Source organism: Centroberyx gerrardi, chromosome 8 (genome assembly GCF_048128805.1).
Source record: "Centroberyx gerrardi isolate f3 chromosome 8, fCenGer3.hap1.cur.20231027, whole genome shotgun sequence".
NCBI classification, from domain to species: Eukaryota; Metazoa; Chordata; class Actinopteri; order Beryciformes; family Berycidae; genus Centroberyx; species Centroberyx gerrardi.
In genome coordinates, this window is record NC_136004.1 from 11783460 (window position 1) to 11797503 (window position 14044).

The 14044-nt window shown below is 40.6% G+C and overlaps 1 protein-coding gene across 1 annotated transcript; it reads left to right on the forward strand.

The window, feature by feature from the left end:
- The first annotated feature begins 2684 nt into the window (after nt 1–2684).
- On the forward strand, nt 2685–13942 carry prlhr2a (prolactin releasing hormone receptor 2a). The gene is made up of 3 exons (XM_071924758.2): nt 2685–2758; nt 10676–11153; nt 12961–13942. The coding sequence occupies exons 2-3, from the start codon at nt 10696–10698 to the stop codon at nt 13595–13597; spliced, it is 1095 nt and encodes a 364-aa protein (XP_071780859.1). The 5' UTR covers nt 2685–2758; nt 10676–10695; the 3' UTR covers nt 13598–13942.
- Nucleotides 13943–14044: the final 102 nt, after the last annotated feature.

The following is a 14044-nucleotide window of genomic DNA, read 5'->3' on the forward strand; positions in this document are numbered from 1 at the left end:
GACTTGAAGATCCTTTGAAAAGCAGATTGGGTGGTGCATGGGCAGTATGAGCCAGTCAGGTATTTCAGCAGGCTACATCTGTCGTTCTATACAACAACAAAAGAACACTGTTTTCCGTGCCGGCCATCTCATCCAATCCTCACCATACACATCCAAGGAGTGGCACTAATGTTAATTTTGGCTTTGACAGAGTAATCGCTAAACAGAGAGCGGCCTAAATAATTGTTCATTGAACTTTGTCGCGTCTAAGCAGATCTCTTGATTGTCACAGCGAGATGCCTATTGAGGCAGTCGATTTAGGCTATATTGGGTACTACTGAGTGGACACAGAACAGCCTTTCATTACCACAGGAGTAAATTGTCTCACTTGTTTATCAGCTGGCCTGGGTTTCTTGTGCAGTATAGACTCATTATGGATGGGCTGCAGACAACGATCAATAATCAGCCATGACTCATTTTGAGGGGACAAACGCTATTACCTCCAACAAAAGCCTATAATATCACCCAAACAATTACTGCTGTGTCTAAATATTCCCTGGCAACATGATAATTCATTTTAAGTGCAGGAAGGATAACAGGGGATTTATTTGACCCCAACCCTGCTCTGTAATTATGATAATTAAGGAAGAATAGCACTACACTTGCAGACGTCATTCTACTAAACTATGAATAGCCATAATTATCAGTGAGACTATTCACAAAAGAGTCCCTTGAAATTTATCGATATGACATGACATCACGCCTTGCTAATGAAGCCATATTAAGGTTTTACACTGAATTAAGTTATTTTGTCATGTTGCCAAAGCCTTATTAAGTCCATGCAATAAAACATTGCCTTTTGGTAGGTTAGTTATCAGTATCTCGCACATAAGACAGAGAGGCAGAGCTAGATTTGCTTAGATATTTACTCATCTGTCTAGTGGCCTAAACATAAGTCAGTAGGGCCGCTGGTTTGTGCTGATAACTGTGAACTTGGCAACCAAAGATGTTTTAGCAATTTCACTGACATATTTTTACAGTGTTGCTCTGTAGCAGTTCAAAGGCTACACACTAGATTGCAAAGCATCAGGGGGTATTATGTCCTACATTTTATATTCAGTTTTGGTCTTGACCTGCAGAGGGTGACCCCGGCGGTCAGTGGATCTATCAGTGGAAAACAACTGTGCTTGAAAGAGATTTCATAACACTCCAAGCTGCATGTGAGATAACAGGAAAAACACCTTTTCTTGGAAGATATCAAAGCTCGTCTTCCATGGCATACTCACTTATGGTGACACTTCCCGATTCCTATCTGTGTGAGCGTGGAGAAAATAAATTATTTAAGTCAGTGGGGGTACAAGAGTTGCATACAGTACAAGTTTTTGGAATTCATGGTTTTATATCAAGGTAGATAGGATAGTGGAATATCTCCCCTCTTCATTGATCTTCAAATTACAGCTGCAGGCACATGCAAAACTTTGCTTCAAACAAAGTCATACAGCAGAAGTCATTTGAAGATCAGAATAATCCACCAATCCATAACAAATCACATAAGGAGGATGTTCGGGGAGCTTGATAGTACACAGAACAATATTATGTTCTGTATGCACACACAAGGGAACTTTGATCTGGTCCTTGCTGCAGCTTAGCGGGGATGACAAAAACAGAAATACCTAACAATATATGAATATCAAACACCTAATAAGGAGCAGGGTCACGCTTGTCTTCAGAACAGCTTCAGTCTGCATGGCGGTCTGAACTGTGTGTAGTGGATATTGGAGCTCTCTTCACGAAGGAAAGTCTCCATTTCTTTCAGAGACAAAGGAGGTGGAAATCTACTTTGCCCTCTGCGCTCCAATGCGGTTCAATGGGGTTTAGATTTGGTGATTGGAGGGCATGGAAGGCGTTTGACTTCATCCTAGTGTTCATGAAGCCCCTCTTGACTTTGCTTAGCAGTGTGTATGGGGGCAGGTGACTTGGTTCTGTAAAACGGCCTCATATTCCTTGACCGTTATGTGACAGTGGAGAGCAATTATGAGACCTGATGACTCCCACAAGACCATCAAAGATCCACCATCAAAGATCCACCATTTATAACATTTCATAACAGGCATAGTGGGCTGAAGGCATTATTCGTCTCTCTCAAATACTAAATAATGTGTTCTGTTTACACCAGGTTATGCCTCTTTGTGCATCGGCCACGCATACAAGTTTGTTATACAAGTTTCCACATGGCAGTCCTGCCATAAATGGCGTCTCTCAGAAGGTCAGGACATATAGTTTGTGTTGGGTCTGTGTCGCAGATGTGTCCATTCAATTCTGTGGTCATTTTCAAGGCCATCGCTTTGTGGTGTTTCTGTTAAGTGTCTGTCTGTCGCTGTCGGTGAGGTTCGACACAGTTCCTTTTTGTCTGTGCTTGGTATATGTTGCGTCACGATTCTCAGGACTCTTCCCCCTAGAACATTACATCATTTTGCAGTTTTTGTGACCAATGCACTTGTAACCCGCAAACCATGTATTTGGCCAGTTGCTTTTCATATAAAAGTGGTGATTGTCAGACCTCTTTTAAACCTGGCTCATACTGCTAATTGGCATTCAATTTAATATGACTTGCCCGTGTAGCTGCCTTTGGAATTGTGATTTAGTTACTTCAAAGTTAAAATCCCTTTTCGTGTTGTGTTTCTCTCCTTTTCTCCACACGCTGTAGATGAAAGTGTTGAGGACCAAGAGGCAATCAGCATCAACATTCCCAGATTCAGTGAAAAGCGCCCGGCCACTGGTAAAGCCAATCTGCAATATTCTAGTATTGAGCCAATAAGGATAAATAGACCCATGCTAGGTTGTACCTTTTCTGTTTGTTTGATGTACCTTATTTGTCTGTGCTTCTCAGGTGAACTCCAGCCCAAGTAGTTTACTGCATTCCCTTTGAACTACATTATACAACTGGTGGTGATGGTGTACAGAGAACAATGGATGCATTTGGTCTTTGCTCAAATAATTGATCTGTTTGCTTGTAAACCGGGTAAATTGCTAGAGCAAAAACACATTTTTTTCAACAGCCAACTAGTTTAGCAATAGACAAATTAGGCCTATAATGTCAAACATCTAGACTACACACTGCTAGAATTCATGGTCCTATGAATTTGGGAACACACAATACAGAGCTCTTGCATGCCCTGCAATTTGTAAACATTTTATACAGGGAGACCGGGAAGGGAGACAGGGTAACAGACATAATGATGTATATGTTTGTGTCCCTAACTTGATTTTGAAAAAAAAAAAAAAAAAACTTTAGCTGTTTTACTTTTGCAACACATGATCTTTTTCCACTGATCTGATCTAAAACTGATGGTTGAAAGCTTACTCAGTATTCACACTGATGATTACACAGCAAGTCATCCGATAAAGCTATGAAATATCAAAACAAATGACAAAAACAGTAATGATAAAAATAGAGCAAAAGGCATAGTTACATTTTAATTGTTACCCCAGGTTTCAGCTTACCAACATAATTCTCCACTGGACTCCTATTGGCTGAGTCAAGAGAAGAGGATTTTGCTACGCTGTATCTGAGAGACATATCACACAGGCCATCTTTGCTGGGGCCTTCTTATTATTTGTTGCCGTAGGCCTTTTGGTTATTCTCCTCCCACCTGAGCCAACATTCTGTGTCTAAACTGTTCACAACCAACAGCAAATCACCATCCCAGTGAAGACTCTGAGGCGTATATTTCATGCAATTTTGGTTGTGGCACACCAATGTATGTGTGCATGTTTCTTAAGGATCCAGTACAATGATTTCAGCTCAGTCAGGAAAAGTTTGATGTTGATTTCTAGCACAATGAGCATAATTTTTTCAGTTTTTGATGGTTAGATGGCACAAAGCTTGTAGGACTGAGTGAGAGCCAAACCTTCCCTATAACTCTGCGTCCACTCCACTGCATGATAATATTTCTGTCTTTGGGGAACAAAGATCCTGTGTTGGCACTTTGGCACCGAGCAACAATAGAGGCACAGAGATTTTGGCTGGTTTGGCAAGTAGCTGGCTGGCTATTGTCACCTCATTAACTATGCATAGGTGACATCATTTACACTGGAATTCTAAATCTGTTTGATTCTGTTGAAAACCAGAGAGAGAGAGAGTTTTCCATAGGGCGTTAGCGAAATTTCCACAATGTTATAATAATTTGGGTAACTTTACATTAACAGGTCCTTTGTTAAATTATCAGAAAAAAGTTGATCTGCACAACAGCATACCGCTCCAAGACATTTATTGACTAGAAGTAAAATGGGACAGTGGCATCTCTGAAATATGTAGAGAAGGTGCACCTACCCTGTCAAGAGGGAGACATCCATAACCTCTTATTACTGTGAGAGGCTTATTGGATATTCACTCTCCACACTCTACATAACACCCTTCCTGTGAACTGATCTTTTCCTAAAGTGCTGATATGATCACTGACTTTGACAGACTTTATTGCACTTCCGCACCTTGGGGGGAGGATGTGTTGATGTGCTGATCACATTAGTTATCTATCTTAAATTATACCATGTGATCCATTCTCGTCCTCCACGTTATAATCTATCCTGATTGCTATTGCTATGATTGATGATGCCTGATTGCTAGTAGTGAATAAATGTCCTGGAGCAGTATGCTGTTGCGCAGATCAACTTTTTACTGATGTATCTTTCTATCCTGCACCAGCACTACGGTGAATGTGCACATAGCCCTGTGTTATTTAGTGCTTTGTTAAATTATACCATGAAATTGAGAAATACAATTCTCTTTGCACTGGACCTTTAATTATTAAAGATGATTCTCAGATATGCTAACCATTTTGACTGTTTAAAATTGTTATGTTGCCTTACAAGACTGGAAATAACTAACAATGGTATATGGTAATTCATAGAGGTGCATATCTAGTCATTGAGTATGCACATAGCCTCTGGAACATGTTCTTGCCTGTAACTGTCCTAACAGATCCTCCTGACGGGACAGAAACCAGAATCAGCTGCATGTGGGCCTAGAGTTGGGGAGAATTAACCTCTATTGATTACAACCAAACCCTTGCAGCTTTAAATTACTATCCTAAAGCCTCAGACACATAATGAATGCAACTGTCACTGTGAATGCCATACCAGGATCTCCTCACCAGGCCCGGCCTTCTTACATCACAGTAAGCTACTGATTCAGAATCAATAGCAACAATTGATTTGCTTCTGCTGGGTTATTTTCAAGGGAAACCTTGTGAGACAGTTTTGTACAAAGAAGGCATGAACTGCCATGCTAAGAGCTAGATTTCATTGATTGTGCCACTCGACATCTTGATGTAGCCTACCCAACATTCACAAGTACAAGCCTCAGGTGTCACAACTTCATCATGGAGACACACCTGCGCTGCATCAACCCAGACAGCAGTGTGACCTGTTGCCTTTAATTGTCGGGTTTCGCAGGACCCAGAACACAATTTGACACTATGACCTACCACTTATGACTTACAGAAATAACTCCCGCTAATTGATTCTTTATGGGTCCCTCTGGATTATGACAGTCTGGAAAACAACCATCATCAACCAATCAGGTACAGGGGAGAGTGGGGTAAGATGAGCCTGTGGGTAAATTGAGCCACCCCCTGTATCCTAGCAATGATAAACACTATGTGTCATATGGCCAGACATTTAGGAAGAGACTTCCATTGCAATATGGCTGCGAAGGAACCAGCCACATAGGACAAGTAGTAAGTACATTTATGCTCATTGTTGTCTCTCTGTTTTTTGTAACAAAAAGTAAATTAAGCAGTGAACTAGTGTGTACACCAACTTTTTTCAAAAAGGTGGCTATGGGGTAAGTTGAGCCAAAAGCCACGGGGTAAATTGAGCCAGTTGTACAACTTACCACCTTGTTGATTTCTGATAGTAACAATAGTATTTTAATGAATAACTGTGCAATTTATGTATTTATTTACAATATAGAACAATATAGAGTACTGTCTCTGAACGCAGCTGAAGTCCCCCTGTCCTGCAACTTTTAGCTCCAGCTCTACTCCAGCTCCAGCACACCTGATTCAATTAAGGTGTCATGAGAATGTGTGGCCCTTAATTGAATCAGTGCAAGAGTAGAGTTGGATTTTGTATTTCCCTGCAGCCTGGATGAATGGAATATTGAGTAGGTGTGGCTTCAGGAGCTGTGCAAGAAATAAGTAGACAGACCTGTAAACATTCCATCACAGTCCCTGTTATATTTTGTTCATGTTCATGAGTCTAGTTTGTGTTGCCTATGTGTGATTTTAACATGTTTTATTCCAACAAGTAGCCACTATAGCCTTTATTATTATTTATTCATGTTCAATAACAAAATCATGGAAAGTCATGGAATATTGAGTAGTTGGGGAATATTGAAATTAATGTTTAATAATCTAGAGTGTACACAGCCTATTTGTTGCTGTTGGATTGCAGTTTCTTAAGAAACATATTTGCATTTAATTTACAGCAAAGCATTTTTTATTTATTTAGCTTTGAATCTTTTATTTTCAAGACTGTTCAAGTAAAGTTATTTTTAAGGTCATGTAATGTTACATTTAACTCAGGTTGGTTTGCAAAAAGGCATTCAAGTTGTATTTTCATTATTCTTTCGTTTAGCTGCATTCTTCCAAGTTCATTTGAAAGTCAACATCGTGAAATATCGGTGGAAACATTTGTTTTTCCTTGCCAAGATAATGTTTTCAGTAAAAACTGTCTCATCTTACCCCGCTCTCCCCTAAAGTACTAATCCTATAATAAATTGCAAAAGGATAAGCTACTATGCAAGTAGGATCACAGTCAAATTTGAAGTCCTGATATTAAAGGGATATTATAGTGATAGGCTACCACAGGAGATCAAAAATACGGTTAAGTAGCCTATGAATTCACTTTTGAGTGGCAGACACAAGACCAAAGGACTATTATCGCAGTATTGTATGGATTTTCCGTTGGGTTAGGCAGGCTAAACAATCCATCACGAGGCTATAGACGCATTGGAAACCCTTTTCAGTCACAAGAGCTGTCAATGGAGTTTTAAAGGCAGATATAATGCGAGCCATCTCTATCAGGCGGACTGCACCTGTTGATCGCCAAGCAACACGGCACACTTTTGCTTAACAACAGTAATAGTAGTAGTAATAATAATGGGAATGGTAAAATAATAGTGTCACATGAAATACCACGGGTCCTCAAAGCGTCAAACGGACAGCCTACCTATAGAAGCCCATGCATTCATTTGTGTCAGAAGCGCGCATCTCTCCAGAGGCGCACAGACTTTCAGAGGCTGGACTCACTCTTCAGCAAAAGGCTTCTGCTGCTCATCTGACGCTCAAGTTTCAAGTCTCAAGGATACTGTTAACCATCAATTGGTGGGCTATTCTGTAACTGAAGACTGAACAATCGAGATACGGTAGGCACGCTCTTTTTCAACCCATTCCTGATGTAGCTACAGTAGGCGATTGCTTTATTCTCGAAATCCAGTTAAACCTAAATAATAATAAAATTTTTTTAAAAAAAACACTCTGATACTAGTGTGCTACTATAGGGGCTTGCAGTGCGTCTATCTGTGTTACTCAGTAGTGAGTTTAAAGTTATTGTGCTTTATGGGATTGTTTTATGCTATAAAAATTCCTATAATATTCCTATAAGGACTGCTGTGATATTTGTACAGTTCCCCCTGAACAATTTATCATAGGATAACTATAGCTCTTTTTCGTAGGGGAATATCAAGGGGTGAGATACAGCAAATGGATGTCGTTTCTTGCCTTGCACTGATTGCAGGTAGTTTTCAACTAAATTGCTAAAAATGGGTTTAACATCGGTATGTGTATAGTTGCCATTAGTTCCAGCATCTTTTTATTCTATTTGGCAGAAGAAGAGATAGAGTTCTGTATTCATATCAGCGTTTCAGTTATCTGGTCTAGAATATTCTTGGGCAGAGCAGATGAGTTGTAAGCCAAAAATCAAGTTGTTGAGTTATTAGATCAATTTGTTCCTGTGCACAAATTGAAAATTGCTGTTCCAGCAGCCATGATATTCATCCACTGGCGAGGATATGAAAAACAGTAGCTATATCTACTAAACTAGATTTGACTCATATGAGTAAATCTAATTCAGTGGATACATTATATAGCTTTATCAATTGGACCGCAGTAGCCTATATGCAAATTGTATCATGGATTAATTCACTGAATGCTTTGTGCTTTGTATATCTGATATTGTAGCACCAGTTCAATCCATAAGACTGATCAGCCTCTTAAGTATAGTAATTAAGACTTGGAGTGCCTGATTGATTGCTTGCTTCTATTAACAGGTCATTTCATTGAGGAAATATGTCAGATTTTATTTACAAAGATGAATGCTGTCTTCCACATAGAAAATAGTAGAAAAGCAGGAAACACTAATCTTGTATTCCTACCTTATCTCTCCTCCTCTCCCATTATCTTAAAGATCACCATTTCATCATTATGTGACCCTGGGTTGGCAAGAGTGTTATTACCTTGAAGCAGCTGGAGCCTTTTACACAATCCAGCCATGTGTGTTTGAGCCTGTAGGGACAATACAGAGTTGAATTCTCTCTGGATCACATTTCCACCACTCCCACCCTCCCAGTGGGTGCTGCGTTTGTTTGGGTGCACACATCTGATAACATGACCGAGCATCTAAACAACAGCATTACAGTGGTGACTGAATAGAAAAATGCAAATAATTTGAACAGACAGGTCCAAGACTTAAGACTAATTTGTCACTCTTATATCCCTCTCAATTATATTTAACCCTCATCCTACCAACATATTTAACATATAAGGACTACCGTCTGGGGTCCCTGGGGACCCCAAGAATAAACTACTGTAAGAAACAACCATCATAGCAAAATGTTAACTTATTTCTTCTCAAAACATTATTAGTTATGTAATTAATGTCATCTGAAAAAAAAACAGATTACTATTATTTTAGGAAAGTTACAGTTAATTAAATTATGTATTGTATTTCTGACTTTGAACATCATCTTACCTTAGGAAGAGCAGTATTTAGGGTCGTCGACAGAGCACATGAGGAAATCTGTGTCTGCTGCATCTGTGTCTGTCTCCTTCAAAATGACTGACAGAGTGCCCCTACCCCCCTGATAGTGTGTGATACTTTAAATTAGGACCCATGGCAAACATTAACTCAATAAATAGTTCCATCTATTAAAACTGCATAGGCGGAATTGGGTGCTTTTGACTGGGGTCCCCCAGGACCCCAATACATTGGTATTTTTAAAAAGCACTAATTAAAACAGAAACAGAAAACAATGATATGAAGTCATTAGGAACAAATTGATCGACAAAGTCATGAAAAATTGGAATGATAGAATAAAGCACCTGTGAGATATGACAAAAAATATACCTCTGGGGTCTGCGGGTACCCCAGTCGGTGGGATGAGGGTTTTAAGAGCCACTTTGCCGTGTAAATTCTCTAAATCCTAAATGTGTCTGAACGCTTCAATTTGTGCTTTGGCAGTTTTTCCTCTCGGAGGTTCCTTTCTCCTGAACAGAGTGAAAGAGGATTAGGTAGATTCAAATGATTTGCTAGAATTAACATGCTCATTCTCTCTAATGGCCATCAGAAAGATCCTGCTATGCTGAATCATGTTTAGGATACAATGCACTACGCACCCCAACAAGCTGGCACAAATCTGTTTATCTGATCATCTGTCCTGTCTTGTCTCTTTTTGTTTTTGTGATATGTTTATTCTGTCTCTTGTTTTTCATGTTTGTTTGTACATTTTGATTGCACCCTTTAAATTGCCACAATCGGGATAAATAAAGTTGAATTGAATTGAATTGAATTGAAACTAATACCTACACCACAGCATGTGCACATTCACCTGTATTTGATGCTGGTGTTCCTCCTATCCAGTATGGATAGTCTATACCAGATCTGAGTCTATCAGCATTTGCTAATAATTTTAGGTATTTGGTTTAATCTGATTTAAGTACAAAATATAGAGCTTGCCACAGAGGAGATATGCAATGAATGGCAGAATGTTCTGAAATGAGAGGAAGTATTTGAAAGGCATCTAGCTTAGTATACAACTGTGATTGACAAGTTACTGACATGCCTAAATTGTACTGCAGTAAATGTCACCTTCTGGGACTCCGAGCTGAATAAAACAAAGAATTATTGATAAATACTAGCTAGACCAAGGCCTGATTATACTATACTACTATACTGTATTACTCTACTGTATACTGTATTTTACACTATGCTTGTATTCTAATGAAGTTATGTTACTGTCAGTCAAGTGATTTTTCCCTTTGAGGCTACACAGCACACATTAAAAAAAACTGTTTCATTGGAAGGACATGAATTAAAATGTGAAGGCTCATTTGACAGAAGAGCTCACTCATTAACACATCACTGCACAGCTAATCTGCTGTTGCCCAGGAATGCAATTCAAGGCAAAACTTTAATTGATGATAATTGATTGGATCAATGGACTGTATAAATATGTATAGTTTTAATACAGCAGTAGGACTATTCAATTTATATTTATTAGTCATGTTCAGGGATTATACATTTTTTTCTATGTAAATGCCACTGAGAATAGGCAACATTTGACATTTAACTGTACAGTTTGTAGCATCCATACACTACATAGTCTATAATAGTCATGATTTCTGTCACCTTGTAGGTTGACATCAGCCTTGTGGGATGGAGGGCACGGGCAGCGGCTGGGCGCCAGAGCTCGCCCCCTCGTGTACGGGCGATGCGGAAGGGAACGGCACCGGCCAGGTCTTTGAGGTGCCGCTGCAGAACGGCTCCTCCAAGCGCAGCTCCCAGTTTGTGGGGGTGGAGCTGCTGCAGTCCTTCAAGCTGCTCATCATCCCCTGCTACACCCTGGTGGTCCTGGTGGGTGTCTTCGGCAACTACCTGCTCCTCTACGTCATCTGCCGCTCCCGCAAGATGCACAACGTCACCAACTTCTTCATCGGCAACCTGGCCTTCTCCGACATGCTGATGTGTGCTACCTGCGTCCCATTCACGCTGGCCTACGCCTTCAATCCCCGAGGTTGGGTGTTTGGCCGCTTCATGTGCTACCTGGTGTATCTCATCCAGCCAGTGACAGTTTACGTGTCTGTCTTCACTCTCACTGCCATTGGTGTAGACAGGTAAGTCATGGGCTGGCTGGGCAGACTATTCAAAGAAACTGCTTGGAAAGTAATAGAGTGGGTTTTTCAAGGATCTTATTTACATGCATTTGCATCACATGTCTATGCACTGCATTTCACTGAAATATCCCTTAATGTATTGTAGGCTAAGTCATGAAATGAGTAATGGAATAGAGTGCATTCAAGGTCCTCAGCTGAAGGCATTCCATGGAAAAATAAACCTATTTACTCAGCCTTTTGCAACTCTTCTATATAATCTGCATTAATGTAGAACTAATACATAACACCCCCACAGAATGATAATAGAATAGTGAATCTTGCTATCCCTTGAAAGGAAAACTGCACAAAATTGCAGTGGCAAAGGCAAATGTAAACATCTGCATGTAGCAGGTTTTTAGGCCAGTTCTGAAAAGAACTTCTGAAAAGATGTGAGGCTTGATTTACATATTCTGTTTCTAGGATTTAATCTGTTTCCAAATGCTAACAATCTGTCCTGTCATGTAGTTTACAGTTTCAGTGCGTGTTTTTAGTCTTTTTCTGTATATGTTGAATGGCTTGTGATGTTAGAAAAAATATGTCATAGAAATACAGGGGGTGGACAAAATAATGCAAATATCACAAGAAGCCGGGCCTCCCTTTGCCTTCAGAATAGTTACAATCCTCCTTGAATGCTGCCATACAAGTTCTGAACTAAGTGTTGTGGGACATTAGACCATTCTTCTAGAAGTAAAACTTGCAGTTTTTTGAAGCAGGTGGAAGTTCTGTGCTGCAGAACGTCCCATAAAGGTCCAATGATGTTCAGATCTGTTGATTGGTGAGGCCATGGAACATAGAGATAAAACAGAAAACAGAGATAAAACATCTGTTTTATCTCTATGCCATGGAAGGTGTTTGATATCCTGGTGTTCATGAAACCACTTTTGAATTTCTCATCAAGATGATGACTTAAATGGCTTCATATTCCTTATATGACCGTTATACGACCATACAGAGCAGTCATTGGTCCTTATGATTCCTACAAGATTGCTGCTCATATTGCAGATCCACCATCTAACAGATGGCAACAGGCATTGTGGGTTGATGGTATCCTTGGGCTTTCACCAAATGTAAATTTGTCAGGATGTAGGAAAAAGGATGAAAGACTCACCATATTTAATCCATTGCACAGTGGTCCGGGTTTTGTTCTCCTCACACCAGGGTTTGCCTCTTTGTGTGTTGGCCTTGGGTTTCCGAATGGCAGCTCAAGACATACAGTTTTTGTTGAGACTGTGTCAGAGGTATTGATTGAATTCTGTGATGATTTGTGAGGCCATAAGTTTGTGTTTAGCAACTATACTCTCAAGTGTGTGTCTATCCCTGTGGTGAGCTTCGACTTGCGAACACTGTTCCTCTTTGCCAAAGCAGTTTGTTTGGGCTTAGCATGGTGCCATGATTTTTGAGACTGTTCCCTTTGCCAAAAGAACAAAAAAAAAAACAATTTGGGCACCAACTATTTGGCTTTTTTGGAGCTCTGTTGCTTCATATTGCTTTGAAAACTCACATATAAAAGCGGTAATTATCAGACCTGTTTTAATGCTGACACCCTGTTAATTGACCTTCATCTTAATGACTCACCTGTGTAGCTGCCTTTGTAATGATTTCGTTACTTCAAAGTTAAAGGCCTTTTTCATGCGGTGTTTCTGTTGTTTTGTCCACCCTCTGTATTTGTGAGAGAAATCTGACAATAAAATCTAATCTGACCTAAATTTAATACAACCTAACCTAACCTAACCTATAAATTCAGCCTATCCTCTCCTCTTCTCTTTAGATATTATGCCACAGTGCATCCTCTGAAAAAGCGCATCTCGGTCTTGGCGTGCACCTATCTCCTGTCTGGGATTTGGCTGCTGTCCTGCGGTCTGGTGGCGCCAGCTGTGGCCCACACCTACCATGTGGAGTTCAAGAACGAGGGCTTCACCATCTGTGAGGAGTTCTGGATGGGCCAGGAGAAGGAGCGGCTGGCCTACGCGTACAGCACCCTCTTCATCACCTACGTCCTGCCTCTGTCGGCTCTCTGCATCTCGTACCTGTGCATCTCCGTCAAGCTGCGGAACTGCGTCGTGCCCGGCCATCGCACCCAGAGTCAGGCGGAGGCTCAGCGCGCGCGCAAGCGCAAGACCTTCCGCCTGGTGAGCCTGGTGGTGGCAGCCTTCGGTTTCTGCTGGATGCCCATCAGCGTGTTCAACGTTCTGCGCGACATTGACATTGATCTGATTGATAAGAGCTACTTCCTGCTCATTCAGCTGCTCTGTCACCTGTGCGCCATGAGCTCGTCCTGCTGTAACCCCTTCCTCTATGCCTGGCTGCACGACCGCTTCCGCGCAGAGCTCCGCAAAATGTTCACCTGCCGCCGTCGCATTGGCATCCCGGCCAACAACTGCGCTACAGCCAGTGTGGTGCTGTGAAGCTCCGCTCATCCCCAGACCTATTTGAGATCATTTGTGGTCGTTCCTGCTTCATTGGACAGTATAGTGGAGATGATGAAAGATGACGCAATGAGATGTGTAGGATGACATGCTATAGCCTATGATGAGCCAGCTTTCAACTCATGACATTGATATGCACCATAGTCCACTAACCCACTGTCAAGCAGCGCCCCTTTAACCTACCAAAAAACTCTTCAGCCTGTAACCAGTGGGTTGACAGTCCATCGGCATATGTATTCATAATAATTGTAATGAAATGGATTACTTTTTGTCTGAATTGTGAAATTTGACGTTATCTATTCTCGAAATTGTCTCTTTTCTATTCTTGTGAGGTATTAATTTTTTCCCCATTATCTACATAATAGAAATAAAATAAACCTAACCCAGTTGTACAATAATGATTAAACCTATTTTTGATATTTGGAT

Bases quoted from the DNA above. Each gene is read 5' to 3' on its own strand.
- prlhr2a (XM_071924758.2), top strand. From the start codon at position 10,696: ATGGAGGGCACGGGCAGCGGCTGGGCGCCAGAGCTCGCCCCCTCGTGT. The intron at 11,154-12,960 runs GTAAGTCATGGG...TCTTCTCTTTAG, and splicing joins ACTGCCATTGGTGTAGACAG to ATATTATGCCACAGTGCATC.